Source organism: Onychostruthus taczanowskii, unplaced genomic scaffold (genome assembly GCF_017590055.1).
Source record: "Onychostruthus taczanowskii isolate IOZ18803 unplaced genomic scaffold, ASM1759005v1 scaffold26, whole genome shotgun sequence".
In the NCBI taxonomy this organism is placed as follows: domain Eukaryota; kingdom Metazoa; phylum Chordata; class Aves; order Passeriformes; family Passeridae; genus Onychostruthus; species Onychostruthus taczanowskii.
This window is the reverse complement of record NW_024499906.1, coordinates 9,839,791-9,867,788: the sequence shown is the minus strand read 5'-3', so window position 1 is coordinate 9,867,788 and position 27,998 is coordinate 9,839,791. Positions and strand designations below refer to the sequence as shown.

Below are 27,998 nucleotides of genomic sequence, written 5' to 3'. Positions count from 1 at the left end.
GAAATTATATCTAATGAACTATTAAACACATGGCAGCCAGCTCCTTAAATACCTATACTGTGATTTTTCTCACTTCTTAGCTACTGAGTGCTGTAGAGTGTCAATATCAGGAAAATAAAATATTATAAGTCTGAATGATCCTGAGGCTATCCAAGAAAATAACCAGTGCCTACAGTTAATATAAAACTCAGACTGCTAACATTGCTTAGTTTTTGGTGTGGAAAAGATTAAGTTTTTAGACTCCACTAATACAAAGAGAAATCAGTTTATGGATCTAGTTATAACTGCCAACATAACAGGGACAAAATAAAAATTAATGTATTCCACTAATTTTCAATGGACACCCATTTATAAATCACTGAGTGACAAATTTGGTAAAGTTCTTTAGTAAATTAGAGGATGCATTCTCACACCTGGGGATAATTCCACCTACAATTCTTTGCATCTTTAAATTATTTTGTAGTGTAATGTTTGTCAAGTATACAGTGCAGAAAAAATGTCTAATTTGAGAGAGGTTATCTTAGATGGAATTTTTGGGGGTTTTTGCTTTTGTTTCTCCATTTTTGGGGGAAAATTCTCTATTGAGCTATATGATCTTGATAAAGCCTGACAAATATAGGGATTACTCCAATCCAAGAGAACATGTGATATGTATCATATACCCCCCCTGCCAGTGGGAATGAGGCTTATTACTTTTTTTTAGACATCTATATTTGACACAATTATTCCTTGATATGAACACGTCGCAAAAGATATATGGAGCAATACTTGGTCAATATTATGTCTTATATTACTTCACAGTGAATAATAATCCCCAGTTCTAGCTTGAGTAATACTAGCTAATTCTAGCATGAGTAATCATCACTTCGAAGGTTTCTTTTCTAGCACTAGTGTGTCTAAACTAATTTAGAGTTTCTTCCTATGTTCTACTCGCACAGGCCTTAATTTGGATATGATAATTCTCCCATCTGTAATTAAATCCTGGAGTTAAAGAGCATAATAAGCAAAAAATGGGAGAACAGCCCTGGGGATATTAAGACTGATCTTTCTTTTTAACAGATGGTATAAGCATGGAGTTTAATACTGAAAAGCATAATGCTTTACTCTGTCATTTTTAGCAGTGCTTCCAAATGCTTTGACCTTTGCCACACCATTGATAAAAGGCACTTAAGTCTTCCTTCTGTTTCATATAGCTCCCTCTGGCAGAATAAGGATCACTGAAGTGACAAGGCAATAAATCTATATGAACTTTAGGGAAAACTGTAAGACTTCCAGAGTAAAGTAAGAAAAAAGACATACAATTGAGAATGAGGCTCTCAGAATAAATTATAATCAGTCCATATTGCATTTAAGGTTGATAGCAGACTTTTAAACATACTGCTCACATTTAATGAGAGATGTGACTACACGTGGGGTTTTTTGCCATTGCAGAGCAACAGCGCATTCATGTTGATGTCTTACCCAGACTTGCCTTGAAGTTCTGGCTGATATCATCAAAGCTGGAGGGAAAAAACCCCTGAAGTCTTGAAGTGGGTATAGACATAAGATATGTGACAGGGGGCATGACCCAGCAGCTGAAGCCCTGTGTTCTGGGGGCCATGTGCATACTGAGTTTAGGAAACTCCTCATTGCAGAAGGTACTACCAGCCATAGCTTCTGACTTTGGTCTGGGTCTTGGAAATTCACACTGAATGGCACTTCCAAAGTCTAATACCTGTCTGCAGAATCCCCCTGCACAGCTAATAGCTCAGGTAGAGGTTTAAGAGAACTGGGTGCTGAATAACTAAGCTCATACACAGCACATTGCTGCCCTTCATCTCCAGAAGGAACATCCTCGGGCAGAAGTGATCAAATAACAGTGGATATCGGATTACGGACCTGCAGGATGGGCAGTGCCTTCTGCCAATCACAGCTGTTTCCAGCTGGCTTCAAACAGCAGCAGAAAAAACCCAGGCCTTAAAAACCTGTTCAGCAAGGTAAAGGTTGGGATATGTTGTGCATCCTTTTTTTCTTCTTGAACATTCATGGTGAACTGTCAAAATTTGTGTAGTATTACTTGTCTAAAAAATTATATTTAATACCATGAGAAGAATCTGAAGTTTTAGTCTTTCTTTTAATTATTTGTGTTTGAAGGCAAGAGTGGTTTTCTTTGGATAAATATCAAGATGTCTTAAGGGTTTTTCTTCTACATAAGATTTTGATTAATTTTAGTTTCTCAGACCAGAGGTTCTGATGAAGTATCTTTTCAGCAGCTGCCCTAGAGCTGTAAAGTTTATGAAATGAAAAATAAAACAGGTCCATGTATTTCAGTAAATAGGTCAATCAAGATATGGTGCATATTTAGTTCCCAAAGATTGCTTTATTTATTTTCCTATCAGAAGATTTCTTTTACTTTCATGAAATGAAGAACTTCCTTTCATGAAAGGAAATGTAATCTTGAAAATGGAGAAGAAAGTCTCACAAACACTCTGGAAGGGAGTGTTTTGGAAAACAAATATGATAAAAAACCCAAAATTTGGAAATGCAGTGACTACAAGCAAATGGATGAAATGAGGTGAATTGAAAAAAGAACTGAAACTTACCAAAATTAACTACTGAAATCCCCAAATCAGGAAATGAAGTCAAATGAAAAGACAGGAGAAGAAACTGATGAAATGAAATGGAGAAAAAAAATTTAAAAAATTATGCAGAAAAAAAAATCTCATGTGAAGTGAAAACAAGAAAAGCCACTGGGATGACATGAAGTTCAGGAATATGGACCAAAGCTCGCCCAATTGATCCTTTTTGAAATCAGAGGACAGAGTTGAACAAACACTCCAGAAAGGAGATATGGTCGATCAAAAACAAAATTGAAAATTCCAGAAAATTTGAAATGGAGAAACTACAACAAATGTACTGAGTTGAAATGAGGTGCAGTGAAATAGACCAAAACTTAACATGAAAACAAGAAAAGCTAATGGATGACATGAGGTGCAGGAACATGGAGCAAAGCTTGCTGAAGTGATCTTCATTGAAGTTGCAAGATTTCATTCCCTTTCCTGAAAGGAAACTCTTCCATTCAGGAAAGGGAATAAAATCTTGAAACTGGAGGACAGAGTTGAACAAACACTCCAGAAAGGAGAAATGGTCAATCAAATATGAAATTGAAAAAAAACCAGATAATTTCAAATGTGCTGACTACAATCAACTGTACTGAGATGAATGAGGGGTACTGAAATAGATCAAAATTTCTCAAAATAATTTATTTTAAATCCCTAATATCAGGGGAAAATCTAAAGAAAATGACAGGGATAAATGTGAATTCATGAAATGGAAAAAAAACCTGAAACGAAAGCAAGAAAAGAAAATAGACTGATATGAAGTGCAAGTAAATGGACCAAACTTTTCTGTATTTATTCTCATTGAAATCCCAAGATTTCTATTGTTTTCAGGAAATGAAGAATTTCCTTTCGGGCAAGGAAATGAAATTTTGAACACAGAGATGAAACTCTCAGATATGCACTGGAAAGGAAATATTATCAATTAAATGCAAGTACAAAAATGGCAGAAAATTTAGAAGTGTCTTGACCACAACCAAATGTACTGAGAATAAATTATGAGTAGAGAAAGTGCCTGAAACTTGCTAAAATTTTACTTAATGAGAAAACCAAGTAAAGTCAGACAAAGAAAGTGAACAAATTAAATGTGTGCAAAAAATCCTGCACAGAAGTGAAAACAGTAAAATGGCATGGGATGACATGAAGTGCAGGGAAACAGACAAAGCCTTTCTAAACTGGCTATTTTCAGGGGTAGGGAGGGGCTTTCTCTGGCCTTGGGAGGTGTGTGATTTTGGTGACCTGAAGTGGGTAACAAGGTTGTGGCATGTCTTTGAGGGCGTGGCATGTCTATTTGTTTTCTTTTTTTTTTTTTTTTTTTTTTTTTTTTTTTTTTTTCTTGCAGCAGCAGCAGTTCATGCAGGCAGGGTTAGTCATCCTCCTCTTAGTGGGGTTTTTATTTTATGTTGGTGTTTGGTTAGTTTTGGTTTTTTTTCAGCAATAGTCACCAAATGATCAAAAGCTATATCTAGTAAAAGCGCACCAACGCAAACAGAAGCTCCCAAGAAGGATGTGTCTGTCCAGATCACCTCCTGTAAGGAGTGTTTAAGGCTGTCAGTGGTAACAGGGGATAGTGCAAAAGACAACTGCATGAGGTGCAAACAGGTGAATTATCTGTCCGGTGGCCAAGCTTAAGGAGCAAATAGAAAGATTGGAGTATTAGGGAAATAGACTGGTGGAGTTTCACCCTTCCATCCCTGAGAGAAGCCCATCAGGAGTCAGAGGACTCCCATGCCTCCTACTATCAGGCAGAAGGAAGAGACTTAATAGATAAAGAAGAGTGGAAATGTGTCCCTACTTGGAGAGTTAATAAAAGTTCCTCCTGATCCCCATCACCTACCCAGGTACCACTTCAGAATAGGTATGAGACTTTGGACCCAGAGGGTCTGCCAGATGACATTGAAGAAAACAATCTGTCCAGTGAGCTTCCCAGTTACACTTTGTCTGCCAGACAGGTTACTACCTCTAGCATTAAAAAGAAAAGAAGGGTAGTTGTAGTAGATGACTCCCTTCTGAGTGGAACAGAGGGTCCTGTATGCCACCTGGACCCATCCCACAGGGAAGTCTGCTGGGGCCTGGGTACAAGGAGAGTCCCAGAGGTGATTCAACCCTCTGATTTTTACCCACTGATAATATTCCAGGCTGGTGGTGATGAGACTGAAAAGAAGAGCACCAGGGCAATTTAAGGGCACTTCAGGGCTCTCAGTTGGGTGGTTGATGGGGAAGGAGCACAGGTGTTGTTCTGCACAGTCCCTTCAGTGGCAGGGAGAAATGATGAAAGGAACAGGCCTCATTATCAAGAAGTGGCTTAAGGGCTAGTGCCATTGGCAGAAGTTTGGGTTCTTTGAGCGGGGGGCAACTTTTCAGCATCTGGCCTGCTGGAACTGGATGGGCTCCTTCTTTCTATTAAGGGCAAAAGTATTCTAGTCCATGAATCGGCAGGACTCATTGAGAGGGCTTTAAACTAGATTCAGAGGGGGAAGGATATGCAACTAAGCTCTCCAGCAGCAAGCCCAAATGTGGTGAGCCAGAGTCAGGGGTGCAATCAGCAGCCCAGTTGAAGTGCATATACACTAATGTACACAGCATGGGTAACAAACAAGGAGCTGGAAGCCATGGTGCCGCAGGAAAGCTATGACATAGTCACCATCACAGCAACGTGGTGGGATGACTCACATAGCTGGAGTGCTGCAATGGATGGCTGCAAGCTCTTCAGAAGATAAAAGAGAGGGCAAAGAGGTGGAGGGGTGACCCTTTATATTATGAACACTCTTGATGCCGTGGAAATTGAGACTAATGATGATAAAGTGGCATGCCTATGGGTAAGAATCAGAGGAAGGCCAACAAACCTGATATCCAGGTAAGAGTCTGTTATAGACCACCCAACCAGGAAGAAGAGGTGGATAACTTATTCTACAAGCAGCTGGAGGATGTTTCAATATCAACAGCCCTTTTTCTTGTAGGTGACTTGAACCTGCCAGATCTCTCCTGGGAACTCAACACAGCAGAGAAAAGCTAATCTGGGAGGTTCTTGAACAAGAAGTTCTTTCTGCAGCTGCTGATTGAGCCTACCAGGGGAGGGACTATGCCAGACCTGCTGTTTGCAAACAGAGGTGGGCTGATGAGAAATGTGGTGGTTGGAGGCCACTGGGGGCACAGTAATCATTAAATTATAGAGTCCTCAATATTTGGTGAAACAAGGAGGGGCAATAAAACAATAAAGCTTCCACTCTGGACTTCCAGAGGGCAGACTTTGGCCTATTGAAGAGACTTATTTGGAGAGTTCCTTGGGAAGCAGCCCTTAAAAACAAAGAAGTACAGGAAGGATGGGCATGTTTCAAAACAGAAATCTTGAAGGCACAGGAAAAGACTGTCCCTGAGTGCTAAAAGATCAGCTGATGAGCAAAATGACTGACCTTGATGGAGAAGGAACTAAGAGAACAAAAAGAGGGTCTATCACCTTTAGAAGCAGGGTCAGGTATCTCAGGAAATGCTTAAGAGAATTGTTAGGTCATGTAGGAAAAAAATTACAGAGGCAGAAGCCCAATCTGACCTTTTCTGTAAAGGACAATAAAAATAGTATTATAAATGCATTAATGGCAAAAGGAAGGGCAAGGGCAACCTCAATTCTCTATTAGAGAATTAGGGGGGAAATTTAGTAACTAAAGATGAGGAAAAGGCAGAGGTACTTAACACCTTCTTTGTCTCAGTTTTCAACAGAAAGACAGGTTACCTTCAGGACAACTGTCCTCCTGGCCTGGTAGATGGGGTCAGGGAGCAGAATGGTCCCCTTGTTATCCATGAGGAAGCAGTCAGAGACCTGCTGAGTCACTTAGTGTGATGAGAGAGCTGCTAGATGAACTTTCCAAGCCACTCTCCATCAGTCCTGGCTTACCAGGGAGGCCCCAGATGACTGGAACTTGTCCAATGTGACACCCACCCACAAGAAGGGCCGGAAGGAGGATCTGGGAAACTACAGGCCAGTCAGCCTGATCTTTGTGCCTAGCAAGGTTATGGAACAGATCATTTTGAGTGCCATCACACAGCACCTACAGGATGGCTGGGGGATCAGACCCAGCCAGCATGGATTTAGGAGGGGCAGGTTGTCCTTGACCTGATCTCCTTTTATGAACAGGTGACCCACCTTGTGGATGAGGGGAAGGCTGTAGGGGTTGTCTGCCTGGAATTCAGCAAGGCCTTTGACACTGTCTCCTGCAGCACACTCCTGGAAAAGCTGGCCGCCCACAGCTTAGACAGGAGCACTCTTTGCTGGGTTAAGAACTGCCTGGATGTCTGGGCCCAGAGAGTGCTGGTGAACCATGCTCCATCCACTTGGTGGTCAGTCACCAGTGGAATCCCCCAGGGATCAGTTTGACCCTGTCTTGTTTAATATCTTTGTTGTTGATCTGGATGAGGGGATTGGGTCCACCATCAGTAAATTTGCAGATGACACTAATCTGGGAGCATGTGTCAATCTGTTGGAAAGTAGGAGGGCTCTGCAAAGGGACCTGGACATGGACAGGCTGGATAGATGAGCCAAGCCCAACAACATGAAGTTTGACAAGTCCAAGTGCTGGACGTGGCACTCAGTGTCATGGTTTAGTTGATGATGAGATGTTAAGTTAGGTCATAGGTTGGACTAGATGATCTCAAATGGCTTTTCCAACCTTGTTCCTCCTGTGATTCTGTGATTTTGTCAGAATCAGCGGGTAAGTCAATAGTGTTACGCTCCCTTGGCAGTGGTGACAATGTCACAGAAGATCAATAAGAAAATCCCAGGTGACTAATGAAAATACTTTAAATAGTATTTTAACACTGTCTTTATGTGGGAAATAGATTTCCCATGGAAATTGTTTATTTTCTAGTTTATTGTAAAGAATTTCGTCTTTTGCAGTACTAGCTTCTTGTTTCAGGTTTATAATTACTTTTATTTGGTCTTTCATCACTTACTTCTCTTGACCATGCTGGGTAAATCTTGGCTCAGTATCATACATCTGGTTCTCTCTTCATCAGCTCCAGTGTGTGAGTGTGTGGGAATATTTGAGTTTTCAGAAGTTATTCATGTTCTGCAGAAATAGAAAACAAGCAAACAAGCAAAGAAAGAAGTAGCTTCCAAAATGAAGTGCTCTTTCCCCACCATACATGGTCCTTAATGAATAAACTTTCTCAGTATTTATTTCTCTGGGGAAATATGAGCCAGATTTGGGTTGGCGTTTGACTTCCTAAAACTCTGGGTGTTTGGACTGATGTTTTTGGGTTCTTAAACAGAATGAACTCCAAAACAGCTTGTTCTGTTTTAGACGGGCTTAAATATTGAAATAATTTCTCACATATATTTCATATTTATGTGGGTTTTTTTTATTTTTTGTGTTATTGTTACTCTTGTTTAGATATGACTGTCAAAGGCTCTATATCACATCCTCTGATTGGTTAAACAAATCATTATTATAAACTCTTAAAAATCAGCAGAGCACCTTTCTCTGTGACTGAAATCCTGATGTTTTCTCCATGTGGATCTGATTTCAGATCAGAGCTGCACAATTCAAGGAAAATAAATTCACTTGGGAAATGGTCAGAGAGTTTTAGATCTTGGGAAGTTACAATCCTACAAAAATAATAACAGTAGAACCAGTCCTCAGAGGAGGTCTCTCAAAATCTCTCCTGATTTACAATCTCTCAGGTAATGAAATTCTTAATAATTAACAAATAAAATTCTGGGTGTCTTGCAAAACAACCCACAGAAGCAATGGTATAATTTAAAAAAAAAGAAATGCTGAAATAAATGTCCTTCTAATTTTACTTAATAAAAGTGAAGGGAATTAAGAATGCTGATATTCGCTACTCTGACTTCATAAAAATTGGTGTCTTTCAATTTTCTTTTCTCTGCTTCTTTTTCTTGATGTAAAACTGGATTCTGTTAAATTAGTCATATTGAAAAAATATTTACATGCTTTTCTAGCTGCATTCATTTTGGATGCGGCTGAACAAAAATATACCTGAATACCACATGTACTCATCCAAATAAAATTGTTTCTAGATTCCTTAGTAAAATATATTTTAATCCTGTGGACACAAGGTCAAAAGCAACATTGCATTCTTTGGTCTTACTTTCTACTTTTAGAAGCAGGTAGCAGAAAAATATAAGACATTTATTTTTTATTAGTGGAGTTACACATTCTCTGTAAGAACAAAGTATTAGATAGGTAAGATAAGCTGAGGGAAAAGGGATAAAAATTATTGCACTAATGAGCATCTGTATAGGACTTTCTTATTTTTTCTGAATATCTTGAATGCTTATTGTATTTGAGGCAAGTTGACAGTTTCAGAGATGATGCATCACCCATCCTTTAAACTCCATTTTGTATGCTGAAAGCATAAATCATTAACCAGAACGAGTTATTTTGCAGCTGACATTCTCACTTGGCTGCATTTAAGGACCAGTCTGTGCTGTCCATTGAATTTATGAAAGATTAGCTCAATGCTTTCAGATTTTCTTAGAGTCCTAATTATACTACAAAACCTCATGAATCTATAAAAACGGAAAAATCTCTGTGTTGTTTTTTTGTTTGTTTGGGGTTTTTTTTTGGGTTCTTTAGGGGGTGGGGTTGTAGGGTTTTGGTTTGTTCCTTTTTAAATGGAGTGGAGCTCAGGAATACAGTATTTGCTATTACAGGGGAAAAAAAGTCTTTTTACTAGCCTGTTAAATTGAAACACATGGATTCCTAGAACATTATTTTATCTTACTCACTAACCATGGACTTTTATTGCCTGTTTAAACATTTATGGAATAATTTTATTGTGAATTTAAAAGCTGATCATAGAAAGCAAATATAAATGGGGCTATTCCTCCTTTTTCAGCTCCATTGAATAAAGGATGCCAGCTCTTATGAATTAACTCTTGACTCCATGGAGTGGAAGAGTTTGCCATGAGTTTTTCATGTGTGAAATTCTCTTAGCAAGCTTCAGAGTAGAGCCAGCCTTTCTGGAAACACCTGCTTTACATCTTGAACATTTTCTTTGTCTGCACTGCAAGCATGGCTTTCATACTCTTGGAATGCAACACTGAGTGTTTTGCCATAAAGAGACTTATTTTTGAACAAGGAAATCCCCAACTGTATTGTCAAAGAAGAAAAGTGAGAGAAAAGATACTGAAGAAGCACCATGCTGAACTGGTATTCTTTTCAATTGTCAGCTATTGGAAACAGGTTTCTAGATATAGAACTCCCTCTTAAATGTACAAAAGAGGCAAGGATCTCTGTCAATTATCCTGATTTTAAGTGTCTGAAATTAAAAGTTGCATTGGCCCTTGAGCGCATCAATGTGGTATCATGGTGGAAATGTAGTAGCTTACAAAGAGCTAAAGGCCAGAATGAAAAGGCCACAGCAGTAATGAGCAGTGCGATACCTACTGCTGCACAGCACTCAGTTGTGACTGTGACAGTCAGCAAAGGAGAGCAGAAAGTTTAATTGAAATGAAAATAGCATAACTGGTTTAGATTACAGCCAAAGAAGCCCAAGACTGAAGGGGGATGAGCACAGTCAGAGCAAACAGTAGTCAGAAAAATATTATATAATTAAAAGATAGTGGCTGCCCAAAAGTACAAATATAAACAGTTGAAATGATTCATGTGTATAAACATTTCATAGTTATATTTAGCAACAGCAGAGGATTTGATTAATTTAGGAAGAGAATTACGTGTTGGAGGGACCTGTGATGAAATTGTATGATGAAATTCTCTTACAGTTTTAAATTCATGACAGTTGAAGTTGCAAGCGTTTTTGCTGTTTTATATTAATGAGAAATCACCTCTGTTTCATTTACACTTATACAAATAAAGCAACTTCTCAAGTACTAAAGCAGTGGTTACTGAACTTGGTTTGATGTAGTTCAATGAGTTCAACTTCTTTTACATATCTGGAGGATTGAAATTCATCCTTGACTGCAGCAATTTATTTTGGAGTATATCCAACTACTTAGCCATAAACTGTCTCAAAGGATCTCTAATCTGCTCCTGCTGCAGTGAATGTAGGGTTGATAATTAAAACTTCAGCTAGTGAAAGAGTTTAAACACAAAGTAACATTTTTTCAACAGAGAATAGAGTGCCTGTGTTGGAAGACAGATGTTCCCAAGGACAGTTTACTGGTATTATCAAATGGTTGCTTGGTATGGAAAACAGGAAAACTTTGAGCAGGGATTAGAAATGGGGAGTTCCCCCTTCTCAGGGGTAAATACATAGTATTGCTATTGTTGCATGTACATTTACTAGTACTACTGCACTCACTATCACTATCATTACCAGCACTATTATTGACTATTACTATTTATCAGTATTATTATTTTTAGTAATACCCTACTCACTAAAGCTTTTGGTATCTCTAATGAGACTTTAAAATGAAGATGGATTATGTTGTTTACCAACTTGTATGCTGTATTACCCGAAGAATACTTGATACCAAATATTTTGAACTGTGTTCAAAAGTTCATTGCCTCTTCACAATATTTAAGTATGCTTTTCTTCTTTTCTCTTTCTTTTCCTGCTTCTCAGAATATGATGAAATATTTGAGATTTTAAGAGTAAATGGAGTGTTATAGCTTGCAATATACATATAGCATTTAGGAAGAACATACATTAATTTCTTTGTGTCTTTTTTCTATGCTTTATTCCAATAAGGAAGCTAAGTAAAAAATTTCCCCCTCAAAGATCAGTCAAAGGATGCCATTAAAGAAGACATTCTAGTATGAAATATACTTTTAAAAAATTTTAAGTGTCTAAATACCAGAAATTTCACCTTTTACAGCTCCCAACAGCTATAACTATAGATATGCATTCTCCTGGAACTAGGTACTGTTTATTAACCAAAAAACCCTCATATTGAGAAAGTCATAGAAATTCTCATTAAATCCTGATCTATCAAAAAGAAAGTGCTGTGTGATGTGTTTAGCTTACACCACTCAATGTAATGGCTCAATGGTCTCAACCTATGAAAGAAGAAAACAAGATTAAAACCAGCTGCAGAGCTGTGGTTACCCGTGGCAGATGCATCTACGTGGCTTGGTCTCTAGTAATATTGTACCACGTGCAAATATAGCTGTGGCCTGCAGCTGGCCCACAGGAATAGTCTGAATCCCATAGTCTGAATCCTCTAATGTTCTCACTTCTGCAGTGCCCTTGAGGGCCACTGAAGCATGGAGAGTCAGAAGGAGCTTTTGCAATTTTGTCTTGAAGGTAAGCATGCAGTACTTGCATCCCTGGCCTCTGACTGTGAATCAATGTGAAGCACTATTTTGAATGAGTTCAAGCTGCCTCCTGTCCAGCTATACCAAAGTAGCAAAGTCCTGCTGGACTGTCTGTACTCTATTTTTCCAGGAGCTGAAAAATGGAAAAAAAAAAAAAAAAAAAAAAAAAAAAAAAAAAAAAAAAAAAAAAAAAAAAAAAGCTGAAAAACAAAGGGCAGTCAGGTTTTGTCCTTATAAAAATAAAAAGATAAAATTAAAAAAAAAAGTTTTCTCAACATTCTAAGAAACCTAATATTGGTATTAAACCCCTTTGTACTTAGTTTTCTAGCTGCATGAAACATTTTATGATTTTAAGCTCTGCTTCAAAAAAACTGTGATTTATAGGGATTCATATCCAGGTCCATTTGTATTCCTCCTATATTGATGCTAATGGAAGCTGCAGGAAGGGACAGGTAGGTTAGAAATTTTTAATTTCTTCTGGGCAGAAAGTATGCTAAGATTTGCAAAGCTTAATAATGCCTCTGCTGTGGCATTACAAGCATTGCTCTGTGCATATCTTGATATTTCTTGGCACAGGCATCCTCTCAGAGGCATCCAGTGAGAACGGAGGTTTTTTTTGGCTGTCTGCAAAGCAGTAAAAGTCCATCACCATTTCAGTTTTGGATATATTTTGGGCTCATCTGTTGTCACAGAATGAAGTGCTTATTTGGCACTACTTTTAAGTTCCATCAGGTCCTAATTACATCAGGTCCTTATTACTGTCAAGCTCTGATGCCTAAGAATAACATAAAAATAGAGCAAATGTTGATTTTAAGCATGCTTTATTTATTAGACCTATGTTTCAGTATTTGGATGTAAGAAAAAAAAAAGGCACCAAAAGACTGACCATCTCTTGCTATGCAATAAATTGTGTCCCTGTGGTTAAGTATCTGTCCACCTGCACTGTCTCTGCTGTTTTGTCTCGCATCCACTCCACAGTGGACTTAGTGTGATGCCCAGCACATGGGGTCATGATGTGATGGTGTGGCTGATATTTCACTTTACTGTGTTAGGAACTTTATGCACAGGAGGAACAGGCTCTTATGATGCCAGAATAATATGCACAACTCTTAGACCTGCTGTAGTTAACTTGTTCTGATATTGGTGATGTTTGCAATACAAATACCGTGCTCAGGCACTTTCTCTCTGGAGTGAAACCATGTGGCTGGAATGTGTTGAAAGCTCTTTTGAGCAAGCACTGTCTATTTTGAATTTGGCTAGTGTAAAGGGAGTAAGCTTAGGACTCAAAGGCATTACAAACCATGATGAAGAATGAGAAACTGAATGCAGTAGTGGGGAAGTACTGTCAAGCACAATATAGAAAATTTTGTGACAATATGACACATTGGATTTATGGCATCTTTGGCAAAAATGTTACAGTACAAAAAAGAACTCTCTAAAAGAGTTAACCTAATACAAATGATATGAGGGTATTTCACCATTATTATTATTTATTTCTTTTTATACTTGTAATAATTCAGGTGCTTTCCAGACAGAAAAGCTGAAGGCTCTGCCCCAAGGAGCTTACAATCTAAAGGTGGACAAGGAGAGAGATGTGAAGGAGAGAGGGTCTACAGAGCAGTCAAGAAGCCAAGATGGAAACTAACCAAACAAATATGATTTGAACACATTGTTGCAAAACTATACAAACTATTTTCCAATTATGACTCATATTTTCCATTTTGGTTTAACTGTATCTGCCATGACACAAACAGGTGCGGAGGAAGGAAGCTTTCAACATGTGACATCAGAGAGAGTAGCACATGTGTAAAGTAGAGCTGGAAAACTTACCTTAAAGTATAGAGATGAAAGGGGTTTGCCTGCATTTCCAAGACACAGTTCAGTACCAGGACAATTTAGATCCAGAATGACATGGCTTTAGATCAGGCCCTACAGGTTTACATGGGATAGATTCTATCAGAAATGTAAATTCACTCTATGCATCTGGAAGTTCCTTAATACATCCTAATATGAACTATAAAATCTACCATGACAAGGCTGGAGAAGTTAAGAATGAAATAACAACATTTTTATGTTGTATTCAGTGGGGGAAAGAATGGTGTTGAAAGCTGGGGGTAGTTATTCTTATGGCAGTTGTAAAATGTAATTCTTAATAATGTAGGACACCAGCCAACAATTAAAAAACCCCACAATGTTTAATTTTAAAAATACTGGTTTTAACTAAGACAGAAAGTCACTCATAAGTTATGAAAAATACTATTAGGTTTTCTTTATATATTTAGGTATCTATTATAAAACACCCAATCAGGTTCCCCCAAACTGCAAAATTGTCAAAGAAACTCCCTTAAGGCGTACCTTCTAAAACTTCTCAACAAATTGCCATATTTATTCAAGTACTCATGGGAATCACTATATGCTTTTTTATTCCTGAAGTATCTTTCCCTTAGCAAATCCAAGTGTATTGTAAAGGCAGAAGCTAATAAGCAGCTGAATATTAAAGTGCATAGGTTGTCCACATGAGGAAAAATAGATGGTTGAAGAAGCAGTAGCTGTGGTGATAAAGGATTCTTGGGGAATAATCCATCATCAATTTTGAGTAAGCCACAGATATTTCTTTTCCGATAAGAATCATTTCTACAGTCTTCAAAACTTGCAAATGCATTTCTAACAATGGTATCAGGACAGTCACACTCCTCTTGCTGTGAGGGAAAAGTTGTAATGAAATAATCAAATAGACCTATTTTTCATAATTTACAGGTATTCATATTCCTTCAATAAATAAAAGAATATAATTTATCTTCTGATTCTGTATAGATCTCGACACAAGTTTCTAGCAATTTAAACAAATTATTCTAATAGCTTGACATGAATTATGCTGGCAGGAGCCACATATGATTATTATGGTGCACAGAATCTTTAAGAACCTACAAAGTTAAATAAAAGCTTACAAGTCTCTTAAGCTACTTTTTATTTGCATAGAAAAATATTTATCATAGGAGTCAACTATCATATGAGAGAAATTCCATTTGTTGTAATTGAAAAAGATAGCTAAAAAGTTTCTGTGGGTTATTGCAACAGTACAAGAATACAAGATGCTTCCATTTATTAAAAAATGTAAAACAAATCGTGAAAGCTAAAGCAGGCTACAAAACAGAAGGTCCTCATATTTTCTTTCTCTTGACTACTATGTTACAAGATCATGTGCCACAGTTGAGTACTATAAAGTGTAATTCTGCATTAGCTAATATAATTCTTAAAACATTCCCCCCCAAAAGCACTATGCAAAATATATATATTTGTAAATACTTCCTCCTGTAAGCATCACAACCTTGTTATCACATAGTCACCCTGAACAATTGTTTCCTGTTTCCCATCAGAGTCAATGCTAATGTCCAATGCCTTGTCCAGCTGATCCTGTGGAGTGGCAGGTTCTGAGTTCTGTAACTCCATTTTCTCTGTTTCTAAAGGACAAATACTGCCCCCTTCCTGTGAATCCAAAGACTCACTGGTATTTTTTGATTCATCTAACATGCATTTTTTGCCAGGATTTCGGAAGTTTAATTCACAGTTCATGATCAATTCTCCCTCTTCCAGTTCATCAGTTTTCTCACATTGTTCTTCTGCCTGTTGACGGGAAACTTCTTCAGAAACGGTGTATATTTTATTTGTACTCTGCCCCACAGAGTTTGTTTTTGATCGTCTGTGAAACAACCCAAAATTTTTTATGTCTGTTACAAAATTCACACGCTTTTGTTTCTCCTGAGTGGACTCTGACACCATCATTGCTGAGCCATTGCTTACATTATGACCTTCAGAGGCAATATTGGCTGATCGTGGGTGAATCATTGTTGTTATGTCAAAAAGGCTGAAGGGTTTCTTCTTTCCTTTCTTGTTTCCTTCGCTCTCACTATTTTCTTCATTTTCTGACAGAGAGGCAGTGTCTTTGCTCATCTTCCCAGTCTGCAAATTAGACAGCTTGCTTCCTTTTAACAAACCCAGGACTTCAAAGCGAAAACTGGAAATATCTTGTTTTAACTCCTAAAAAACAGGAAAAAAAGATGAAATGTCATAACATCAAAGCTAATTTGACTTTCCTTTTGAAATAAAAAGAAAAAAAAAAGGGAAAAAAAGGGCTTATGTTGGGGTGAGTAATAAAATTTATTCTCTCGATGTTGGCATACCTGGCATCTTCAAGGTTGAAGATCTTGCTTTAGGAAGCAAGTTTTATGCTACCTGAATAACTGAGTGTTAGAAATATGCTTCACAGTTTTAAAATATCTTACTAAATTACTAAAACACCTATAAACATAAAAATAAACACATACCTTAAAATTTTCTTCTGTCAATCCTTCTTCAGTTTTGGCATCTCTTATCATTGCCGCAACATACCTTTTAACCAGATTTCTCATAACTTCCTAAAAAATATAAAGCATTGTGTTAGCTTTATTAGTTAGTAAACCTACACTCACAGACTCTGCTTGGGTTTTTTCATGCTTTATAAACATGACAAAAATGATACAAACCTGTTTGAAAATTCATTTTGCTATTTGATGGAAACTACTAATGTTTATTATCCTGAGGAGGGATATGCTGGGTTTGACCCAAGGTATGTTTCCTGCCAGTAATATCCAACCTGGCAGCGAGCAGTTGCTGATTCCTCATGAGGAGAGCAAGTTTGTTGTGGTTGTACAACTTCATTTCCAACTATTCTCTCTCAAGCTTCCTGAGCTGTGAGATACAGTAAGTCTCTGAACAAAAATGATAGTTCTAGGTTTAATTGGCTGTGACGGGATTTCTTATGCATTTTGAAGTAATATAAACTTTCAGCATTCAAAAATCTTCTGCCAATGAATTCCACAGTATGGAGTAAGATTCTATTTCGGGGTTTTATTTTTAACCTTCGGTCTGGTAGTTTCCATTGTTGTCTCCAAAGAATCCTAGAAATTATTTAGGTTGAAATAGATACCTGGAGGCTGTCTGAGTCATCTCAGGGCTGTGCCCAGTCAAGTGCTGAATACCTGCATGGGTGGAAATGCTGCAACCTCCCTGAGCAACACTTTCCATTTCTTTACTACCCTCACTGTGAAGATAATTCTCCTTACATTACAGAATTTCGCTTCCTTGAACTTGTGCCCATTTTGTCTTTTGCATTGTATCTCAAAGAAAAATCTGGCTCCTTCTCTCTAACCACCCACTACGTTATTTAAGGCAGCAGTTATATTCCCCCTAACCTACTCCAGGCTGAAATCTGAGCTGCTTATATGACAGTCCTCTAACCATCTTGGTGCCCCCTTGCTGGTTCTCTTCCAGTTTGCTAACATCTCAGTTATAGTGTGGGGCCCAGACATGACATACTGCTCTAGATACAGTCCCACAAGTCAGGGCTGGAGGAGAAAAATCACTTCCCTCAAAAGGCTGTGTATACAGCCTCACTAATGCAATACATTAGTGAGTAAACTTACATGTGTGGTATTCAGTTCATAAATAAATGGCAAACCACTGTTCTGTGTTCACCTTCCTCATGATTCTACAGATCCCTGTTATACTTCCCACAGATTCCTCTTCTTCAGGTTGGAAAAGTCCCAGTTTACCTAGCTACTTCCCATATGAGATTCATTAACTACCAAGCCTACAGCTCACACCTTGTTTAATTTTTACATGACAAAAATTCAAAATAAAGCTCAAAATTATTCATTGTGAAATAATAATCTTAAAAAAAAAAGTAGAAACTGAAGAAGGCAGGATGAAAAAGAATTGCTTACATACAGGGAATCTAGGCAGAGGGGTTATTAAGGAAGGTGTTTATGGGAGATTAAAGCTGGAGAGATGAAGAGCAGGTTCTGATGGAGCATGTCACTTCACTGTACATTTGGTCCTGATGATTTCTGACAGGCAGGAATTTGCTTTTTTTAAAGGCAATGAATGTTACAATGGGCGAAATACTGGATAGCGTGTTATTGCTCTAGAAAATATCCTTTTGCTCCAAAAACAAGATAATTGTATTCTCAAATGCTTTTGAACATCAAAAATACTAAGCTTGTTTGCTGAAGAGGAAATAAGTACAGATTCTATGTTTTTTCCATTTATTTTCCTTTTCCACTTTCTCATTAAATTCTTCAATTTTTTTTTTTTTCCTCATGAAAACATTCTGAAGGCACAGAAAAACAATTGCCCAAAGAATAAACCTAGGCCTGTACCTGGTATTGATGATGTCTCCTCAAATTGTCAGCTGCACGTCTCTGAAAAATAGAAAAGAATAAAAAAATATTAATCTCTGTGTGGAAGTAAAGTATTTACTTTAAGAGAAAACAACAGGCCTGTGCATTATACAGTATCTAGCAAGCTGAGAGAAGAGGTTCAAAATCTGCCGAAAAATGACAGTGTTTGAAAAAAAGCCTATCATTTGCTTTATATAAAGGGGAAGGCTGCTGTAGGGAAGGCAAAGTGGATTTTCTACATTTTTGTCAAAATGCTTTTATTCCTGCATTAGCATGGATGCGGTGGGGCAGGTTGCAGAGTCCCATGGTCAGCGATCTGAGATGGAAGTGGAGCAATGGATCATGTCACTCACTTGCACAGACTGAAGCATATTTTACTCAATTGAAAAAAGCTTGACTCACATCAAGTTAGATTTTTCTTGGAGGTATGCAGTGAAAGAACAGGAGTCAATGGACATGAGTTACAGAAGAGAAATTCTGCATGGAAAATCAACACGGTGGGACTCGTAAAGCCATGGTGTAAGCAAGACACTTGCTATGGCTCCTGATGTCTCATTTAAGGTAAAGCTAATCAAAACCTGCACTATAAAACTGTGTTAATGAGAAAGCTCCCCCCTAGCTCTCTGTTAAAAACACTTAGTCATAGAGAGGTGTATGGAAGAAAGAAACAGCTTTCAACACAGTTTGGTGTTGATAGGGAGGGAGAGTAAAAGGGACAGTAACTCTGAAGAGGAGCAGCAAAAAGAAGTGTGGTAGGATGAAAGAATAGCCCAGGTTTCAAGCAGATGTATTCAATTAAACTGCCATATCTAAGGGCTGTCCAGAAGAAGAGGGGGAAGAAAGGTCAGATTTATTTTTTCCCTTGATTTCCTTTTGTCCTCAATGGCATAATGAGTAACATATCCCCATCCTCTACAATTATTCCTAACTGGTGAAAGAAACACAGCTTTAACTTAGACTCTCATATCTGCTGCTGAGAAGAAATTAATGTGTCTGACACTGATTGTATCTCTACAAAACAGAACACTTAACAGCGGTTTAAAATGGGGAAAGGACATCCAAGGGACTTGTTAAAATTGACCTCAGTTGCATACTAAGGCAGGCACAGCAAGTTATTTCATCTCTTTTTTTTTTTTTTACTTGAAAGAAATGATGAACCTTTTCCCTGTACTTGGAGTCAATTTACACTTCAGAGTTGATTTCTTGTTTGCAACTAATTTAGGGATGCAGTGACTTCGTGGCTGGGCTAGCAAAAAATAAAAGAAAGAGGGAAAATCATTATTTCCTAATCAGTCTGAAGAGCCACAGTGGTGTACGCCTTTGTACATGAGAATGCTTTCTTCAGTATTTTCCAGATTGTGTTTCTCCATTTACGTCTTGTAAAAGAGAAAATGGATATTTCTTATTTTAAGGATGGAGGGATGGGCGAGCTTGCCCATCACCAGGGCCAGAGGGGACAGTGCAGCCGCGGGAAGGCTCATACCCTCACAATACCGGAACTTAGCCGGTTTTTAGAAAAAAAATTCAGCTTTCTTGCAGTTGGCCACATGGTGGAGATGTTTTATTCTGCCGAGAGTGCACTAAGGGAGACCATGGCTAGAGAGCTCTCAAGAGCAGATCTGACTCACAGGTGAAGGGAAAAACAATTTAGAGTGTAATTGAAACACACTTCAGGAAAAGTGAATAACTCCTAAGTAAAAAAAAAAAAAAGCCGATTCTTGTCTTGCACAGTACTTCTACAGCTGCTGTCTATTCTGCTTTATTTTACAGTGAAATGTGAAATAAATGCATAGGTTCAATCCTGTATCTGTAACAAAAGCTACCTAGATAACATTTATCCTTTTTTTTGAAGCCAATTTGGAAACTCCCAGAAACAGAGGCCATGGCTTTTCCCCTTAATGTAATGCCAACAAGTACAATTTAGGATAACTATGTGAAAAGATTTGTGTAATAATGTGTCAGAACTATTCTACTGCACTTAATTGTTTTCAATTCATACCACCAAAAAGCTGAAAGAAAATGAATTTAATTGTATGTTTTCATGCACATCTACATACCTACTCCACTGGGAATTACACATAACCTACCAAATTTATTATCACTAAACAGTTCTCTATCTCTCATTTAAATGTTTAGGATCCATCTCTAGTTCCTCATCATCTTTCGCTTCCTTTTGAAAGAAAAATGAATCTTTGCCTAAACACATCTGAAAACCAGGCTATTCACTAGAAATAAAATGTGATTAACATTTGTATTGTCCTTATTTAGTTCTCAGCTGGCCTGCTTTTCTCTACTTGGTTATAGTCTAATTTATGGTTCAAAATTTGTTTCAAGTAACCATTGTTCTGTGTGCATGAAAAGGCTGAAAATTACGATTGGCAAAACAATGAATGTTTAATTTGACTAAAAATAGTAATAGGGTGGGAAACACGGTTCAGCATGTTGAAAGCAATGGAGAAATTTAGGGGGATGCTGTTGGCACTTTCCAAAAGGGGGCACTAATATCCTTTAGAAAGCTTTAATAGTAGATCTACTAGTAGTGATAATTGTTCTGATCCTCCTGTTTATGCCATTACTAGCAATTTACACTGTTTGGAAAAAAGATCTCTTTAGCAGTCAAAAATTTAATAAAATTATATTACTTATTTTGATGTGTTTTATTAAAATGATATCTTTCATAGAGCAGGAATTCAAATCCAATGCCTGCACTTGATCTTAAACTGCTTAGTGATAAAGAAAATTGAACTATTGTCTGAAGTTGTGGGATATATTCCTCATCTTGACTAGAAGCATCACCTTTAAAGGATTAGAACTTATCTGTTGACAGAGAGGCTTCTCCATGAAATGATTCTTGGCTCTACAAGGAATACTCCAGATTATTGATTTCCACACCAGATGGAAGGTATTATTTCTTTGCTCAACTTTCAATAACAGCCATTACAGAGAAAATACAAAATGCTTATGCTGACTTAGAAATTGCATCATTTTCCACTAGGTGAAAAAAGAATAGGAGAAGGGAAAGGAGATTTTCTGTGAAAAATGATAACAAAATCATGTGGGTTGCTCAGAAAATGGCATAAAATTCTGTATAGCTAGAGAAGAGGTAACTGTTTATCTAAACATCAGATAAAAAAAAAAAAAAAAAAAAAAAAAAAAAAAAAAAAAAAAAAAAAAAAAAAAGAAAAAGAAATTCTAAAGCTTCCCTGGCAATCCTCTCCATTTTCACTCCTGAAATACTTAAAATTATAGACAAAACATTTTTGGCGACTGATCAGATGTAAAGTAGAATGTAATTTGAGGAAAACGGTACCATTTTTTCTGGTGGGACTAAGATTTCTTTTCCCATATATCTTTTTTTTCTAAAATACAGATGGTCAACAGGATTATCCTTGACACACCCATGAGCCTTGTGCAGTCAGGAAAACCTCAGCCTAATTAATAGAATTATATTACTAATCTGGCTTTTGCAAAGGTAAGCTAACAAAATTAATAGAACTGATACAGATATAGATATAGATGATACGGATATATGAAAAGAGCAGCACACAAGCACACACTTATTTCAGAATTTTAATGCAGGAGATGACTGATAATAGCTGAAGAAAATGCTGCATACCTGGGATATGTCAAAATGACAGAATAAAAAAATGTGCTGAACTCTGAATGGTAGAAGAGGTCTGTCTGATTCATAGCAGAGCTGAAGTATCAGTAAATCATATGTGCTTTCCTGGCCTTCCTTCAGCTGAAGCTGTGTCTAGAGAAGTTGCCATCAGCATGGCTGGGAACCGTGTTGCTTTGGAGAAAAAGCCTCTCCCTCGAAAAACCTCCCCTTGACTTCACCACCCACTGCTTCAGCTGTTCCACTACAACAAAGAAGAGCCACTGAACTGACTTCCAAGGAGATGCAAATTATTTTCAGAGGCACCTCACAATGCTACAGACCATGCTCTTGCCCATGATAATTCTTTATAAACAGCAATGTAGATGATCTTCTCAAACAACGATCTCAAACAAGATGATCTTCTCCTAGTTAATTTTACTGGCATTTCTCTTCTTCCTATGGGGCAGATAAATCATTTCACTAGAATGTGTGCTGTAAACTATCCTGACCCTCAACCCTTTCTTTACACATTCCACCTGCATATACTAAACTCTTAACTGTACACATATATAAATTTTACAGTGGATTCTTGATACATTTGATTTGATCCTTGACTCAGTCCCTGTTCATGATTCCTGGCTTTTTGTTACTGACGACTTTTTGCAGAGATCATGCATAATCCTTGCCAGCTTCTTTCTGTCTATTATCTATTTCGTATCCTCTAGCACTGACTCACTCTTTAGATGCACATTATTGCTTTTTCTGCTGGAAAACACCATAGTACGTCACTGCTAATTAGTGCTTCCTAATAGGGAAGTTAACATTTAGAGATTTCAGAACAGAATGTTTTGAAATCTGAGGTCTGCCTTACAGACAATGTGGCATCCATCCATCCATATAGACAATGTAAGAAAATCATGTTATAGCATTTTTTTACTCTCCCAGACCTGGTTTTAGGGAAGGAGACAGAGTTTATAATGCAGGATTCAGTGAAAAAGAGTAGATCCCAACAAAGCTTATCTTGCAGCTCAGAGGCCAAAGTTATTACAGAGCAGATACGAGTGAGCTGAAGTCCTCTGAGATCCTTGAACAAAAGGCAAAGAAAACTCTTCATTAACTTTTGGTTGAAAGGGCATAGAGGTCCTAAATTTAATTTGTTTTGTAGCTTGTTGGGACAATTGAAAAAGTTCTAGGAAATCAAGGCTGAGCTGTGGGTGATGGGAAGTTTGTCAGAACCAGAAAGAAGTGCTCTCCCTCAGGACAAACTATGAGATCACCGTGGTGTGCCCATTTGTTGACTGATGATTTAACCTCTTGGAGGACGTCCAGTTAACAGAACCTATCTGGTGGTTTGCATCTATCCAATGCGGAAATCAGAGCACAGAGTGCATATGCACATCTTACTCCATCTTGGAGCTTGGGTGAATAACTGGGCCTGGAAATTGCAAAATGTTCCAAATTCACATAAACCTAATGGGACTTGTGTTTGCTGAGCAATTAGCTGAAGAACTTTGTAGTTTTATGAGATGCCCCTATAGTGGACTGGGTCTGCTTGGTCAGCCACAGCCACTCACTTTTTTTCAGGCAGCTGGAAGTGTGGTTGCCATGATGGCTCTGCTGGTAAGCTCTCTGCTTCAGAGGGGTTTCAGCTCTAATTCAACTAAGAATAGTTCAACTAAGAATGTAAGATTCAAATAAGAATCTATTCTGCAGGGGAAACCAGTGATTTATATGGCCCTACTGTCCTACACACTTTCAAATAATTAAAAAAAAAATTACAGGAATCAACTACAAATGTCCCACATCTCTCCCTCATTGATGTCCTCCATCTCAAACAGTTCAGTAATTAGTGGTTCATATTCAAATCATAAGGAAGCTTGGTTCAGCTCCTTCTGTTCTCCCAAGAGAGCACTTTAACCCCTGCAGTATCTTAAAGATCTTGAGAAGGAAATTTCTGTTGTCATAGCTTTTATGCTTGCGGTAAATAATTAGATATCCACTGGAGAACAGAAGTAAATCTGGGTCTCCTCAGCCCAAGATATTTGCTTTAAATATTTGCACCTGCTCCTTTCTCCAAACAGAAATTTCATCCTGAAGCTGAAAAGTCTTTCCCAACAAAAGCTTATTTGAAACTGAAATATATTAATTAAAAAGTTTGGTGTTTAGAGATTTTGGGGGATTTTAACTTAAAAACCAAAAAAAATTCTATTTGGAAAAATTCTCGAGTAGCTTGGTGCATAGACTCCCTACCCTTTCACCTTTTGCTGCACCAGTTTTCCCAAATCTAAGACGTGGGTTTCTTGTAGGTGGTATTTATGTACCCTAGCAGGAGGTAGGTACGGAAGCAGGAAGTAGACATGATCTTTCTGAATCCCCTTCCTCATCACGCCATTCAGCATAGGGCTGGGAGCACCCTGTATCTTTTTTATTATTCTGCTTGTCCAGGAATGAGTTTACTCCCAAATCTGCAGTTTGAGAGGGTAAGAAAAAGGGAAAAAATATTTCCTTATCCCAGATGGAAGGTCTGACAAGAAATATTGTCCTAAAAGTTCAGCTGGGCTATATAAGGTTTTTCTGTATCTGTCTCAGTCAAACTGAAATATTGTGTTAATCAACCCTCTGCTATACACTGGCATGATACCATTAATTTTAATATCATTCTCTCAGTTTACACTAGCTAATCATCCTTACCAAATGTTTAACAAATGCCTAGAAGCATTGCCCACTCTCCCACACACACAAGTACATCACTCTCTCTCTTGACTTTTTCTTTCTAACAACATCTCACAGTTTCTCCTTCTGGTGGTCTCTGCATTTACTTTTTTCACTTCCTATATTACACAGAGATGTTTTACTCTTAAGATTATTCACCATTCATGCTAGTTCATATTCTCTTTAAAATTTCTATATGAATCATTGTAAGTTTCTTAACTCAATGGTTTTTTTTTTTTTTTTTCAGTGTGTTTCTTGTCATCCATTACTGCTTTGTTTCAATGCCACCCTCATGTTTATTAGATTTTTTCCCTGGATGTTTCTTTCCTGTATGTACAAAAATGACATCAAAGTGAAACAGTTTTGCTTTCACAATTTAGATACTGGTCAACAATATCAGTGTATTGTAATAAGCCTTATTTGAAGCTTTCTACAAAGAGGAAAAAATCCATTTATCAGCATAGAAATTGTGAATTAGTTTTACATGTCACTTTTCCTTAATACCATATATCTGTACATGCATGTGAACTTGTTCCTCCAAGTACTTCTAGAGATTAAATGGCATTTCAGGTTATGACAGCAGAATAGGTAGGAAAAACTTATTACTCACCTATCAAGAAATAGGGAAGAAATACAAAGAAAAGGTTGATATAGTAATGGTCCATCAAATGCTTGTATCATACCCCCTAACTTATTTGAAATGGATGGAATTTTTTTAAATAAGAATCAATAGCACAAGGATCTTATCCCTTTATTTCCCCCCTTACCCACATTTGATTCTCATACTCCCACTTAATGCTTGGCTATCTGAGTTCCAAACAGACTTGAAACTTTTATATTCATCAAATTGCTACGGTATAGAGAAAATGCCATTATCCACATCTTATCCCAAATAGCCTTCTTCATGCTAGAGCTGGCTGAATTCCACCTAGTTACTGAGGTACTGACTAACTTATGGGAAATAAAGAAAACATAACTAAAGAGAATTAGTTGTTGATGGGTTTGGATGTTGCCTGAATATTTGCACTGACAGTATAGAAAAAGTGTGTCGCTGACTAAGGTATCTCAAGTAGATGAAGTTAGAAGGGAAAAGTTCAAATCTGCTTTAGCCACTGCATCTACCAGAGAAAGTAAGTAGATGAGATATTACACAGGCATCTGCTGAATCCAGGTGCAAGACTATTCTTGGTCTCGTGTGTCTTTTCCCCTCTTTTTTTTTTCCCCTTAGAAATGTCACTGCTAATCAGCAGTATCAGAATATGGTAAGATTTCAGTATGGGATTCTGAAATAGCTCTACCTTTAAATTCAAGAAAACAAGTCCAAGTAAATGCTGTCACCTTTGAAATTCTTTTTTTTTTTTTTTTTTAATGGGAACAGCTTTTGGTAAAAATGCTTTTATGGTAAACTCATTTCATTACATGTAGAGAGACAGAGACACAGAGAATATCCCATGATGAATACTTCATACATGAGTCTCTGGTTCATGGTATTCAATTATACCTGAACTGTAATACTTGAGCTAGGGATTAGTAACCAACAATTCTGACACTGACAGACAAGTATACACATTTGATCTCTTGTATTTTTCATTGCTCTTAAACTTTCTTGCACTATCTGTAGATGAAGCACAGTCACAATTCATACTGTTATTGTACAGGGATATGATGATGCTTTCTCTTCAAATACATTGACATGAATGTAAAAAGTAAACACACTCTGCTAGAATTATTGTCTAACTCATATACACATTATTTGACAAGTTAGACACTATAAACCTGAGAAAAAGTCATCCACATAGCAAAGAGGAGGACTATAGACAGAGTAAACCACATGACTTACCCCTATTGTTCCAAAACTTTCAGGCTTTCTTCTAATTTTCTTCTTGCAAAGGTGTCTCCATAACCATTTGATCAGATACCACAAAGACTTTGGGCTTGGTATGACATTAAAAGGAGTGGGCAGAGTTCCTCCTTCTTCAAAGTAACTCATCCAGAGTTTTGTTCGAGCAAACTTCCACTCAATGTCTGCATGATCCTGCACCCAAGAAACATATCATCAACATAGATATTGCTGTAATTAAGGAGGGGAAATAAACCTCTACAAAAATCTGAAAAAACTAAAGCTAGAACAACCTTGAAATCCTAATGAATTTTCTTTTTAAAATACTGCCATCTTTTGACAGAAGGTCTTTAACACAAAGCAAATCTAAGCTGCTTTACCTTAGTAAGGAGATGTTCGATATGTACATATCTACTTATAAGCACTTCTTTCCCTGTTACAAGCTGTTAAATTATTGAAAATCTCTCAAAAACAGAAAAGGTGATTACAAGCAGAGAAATACTACATTTCTAGAAGAAACATTTTGTTATAATAGCAGATCACTATTATTCCGCATAGATCAGTCTACTTATGCTGCTCTGCAGCAGCTGCAACAAGTCAGCAGGGCTCATGCATTTTCTTAGAAATTACCAGTCCCCAAAATTCACAAACAGGTTATCCAAAAAAATCATGAGGCTGCTAAAAATATTGAGTCAAGTATCTTTTTTTCCCCTACTACTTCAGAATTCTATATTTGGGATAGGTTGCGGTGAGTTTTTTAATTTTTATTTGAAATTTCATTTCTTTTGGAACCTATATAGTATTGTATAATTATGAATTTTTGGGAAAATGAAAGCTAAAGGCCATGGAAAGATGTCTAAATCCTAGCAGCTGAATAAGTTTAAATGACTAATGTTAGATTTGAATAACCAAGAACGTCAGCTACAGATCTAGTCCTGGCCATACAGTAACAAAAGCAACGATTTAGAACTTGTAGCAGGAAAAGTATACTACCTGTGGACCAAGTTTTGGTGAGTGGTACTATGTTGTGATATGGTTGACTAGACTCTGACAACTAGAGTTACACAAACACAGGTGGTCAGTTTTTCTTTTGTGGAAACACTTGTAATTTCCAGATTGGAATAAAAGACACATTTTAAAATCTTAAGACTGTGAAGCTTTCTTTTGTTTGCTTTCTGCATGATCATATTTCAATTATCATATGATGAATCAGTGTTTATTTTTCTTAGTCTCCTTAATATACAGTTTAGAAATAAAACTATGCCCATTACTCTAGTAATGACAAAGACAGTTTTCATTGAAGGAGGAAACAGGACACTGTTGAATGAGAAGATATGACTTTTTGTTTGAATAGCTAGTGTCCTTGGAATAGGGACACCCAATTTCTGTTAACTGTATATCCATGTCAGATAGAAAAAAATAAAATAGCAGTCTTTCAAATGCTAATAAATATAATATATTAAAAATGTATCAGCAACAGAGCAATTCTGGGCAGTCTTTTTCTAAGAAGAGGTCCTGCACAGTGCAGCTTGGGCAGGGCTGTAGCCCATGTCACTTGCCAGAAGCATCAGGACACCCTCCTCAACCCACAAGCTGGCTTCTTCACCTCTTCCCCATTTGGTGTTGTGGGGAAATTTTACCCTACCCAGTCCAGCTTGGGTCTTGTTTCTTTGTCCTTCCAGAACAGTGCAAAAGAATCAGAGTAAATTGCAATATTTGTCCCAATGTCCTGTCTTGTGCTGTCTGTGAAATGTTTTACTGCCAGGAAAATCCAGAAAAATTGAATGTAGGAAC

The 27,998-nt window shown here is 37.4% G+C and overlaps 1 protein-coding gene across 1 annotated transcript in view; it reads right to left on the bottom strand.

Annotated features, from left to right (window-relative positions):
* Nucleotides 1-13,327: 13,327 nt before the first annotated feature.
* The window catches only part of TRPC4 (transient receptor potential cation channel subfamily C member 4), a 131,864-nt gene continuing 117,193 nt past the window's right edge, over nt 13,328-27,998 (bottom strand). Inside the window, exons 8-11 of the mRNA XM_041407398.1 lie at nt 26,205-26,399; nt 18,031-18,072; nt 16,159-16,248; nt 13,328-15,871 (exon numbers count right to left, since the gene is read on the bottom strand). Coding sequence (XP_041263332.1) covers nt 15,155-15,871; nt 16,159-16,248; nt 18,031-18,072; nt 26,205-26,399 — 1,044 coding nt within the window. The 3' untranslated portion in view covers nt 13,328-15,154. The remainder of the gene's footprint in view (nt 15,872-16,158; nt 16,249-18,030; nt 18,073-26,204; nt 26,400-27,998) is intronic.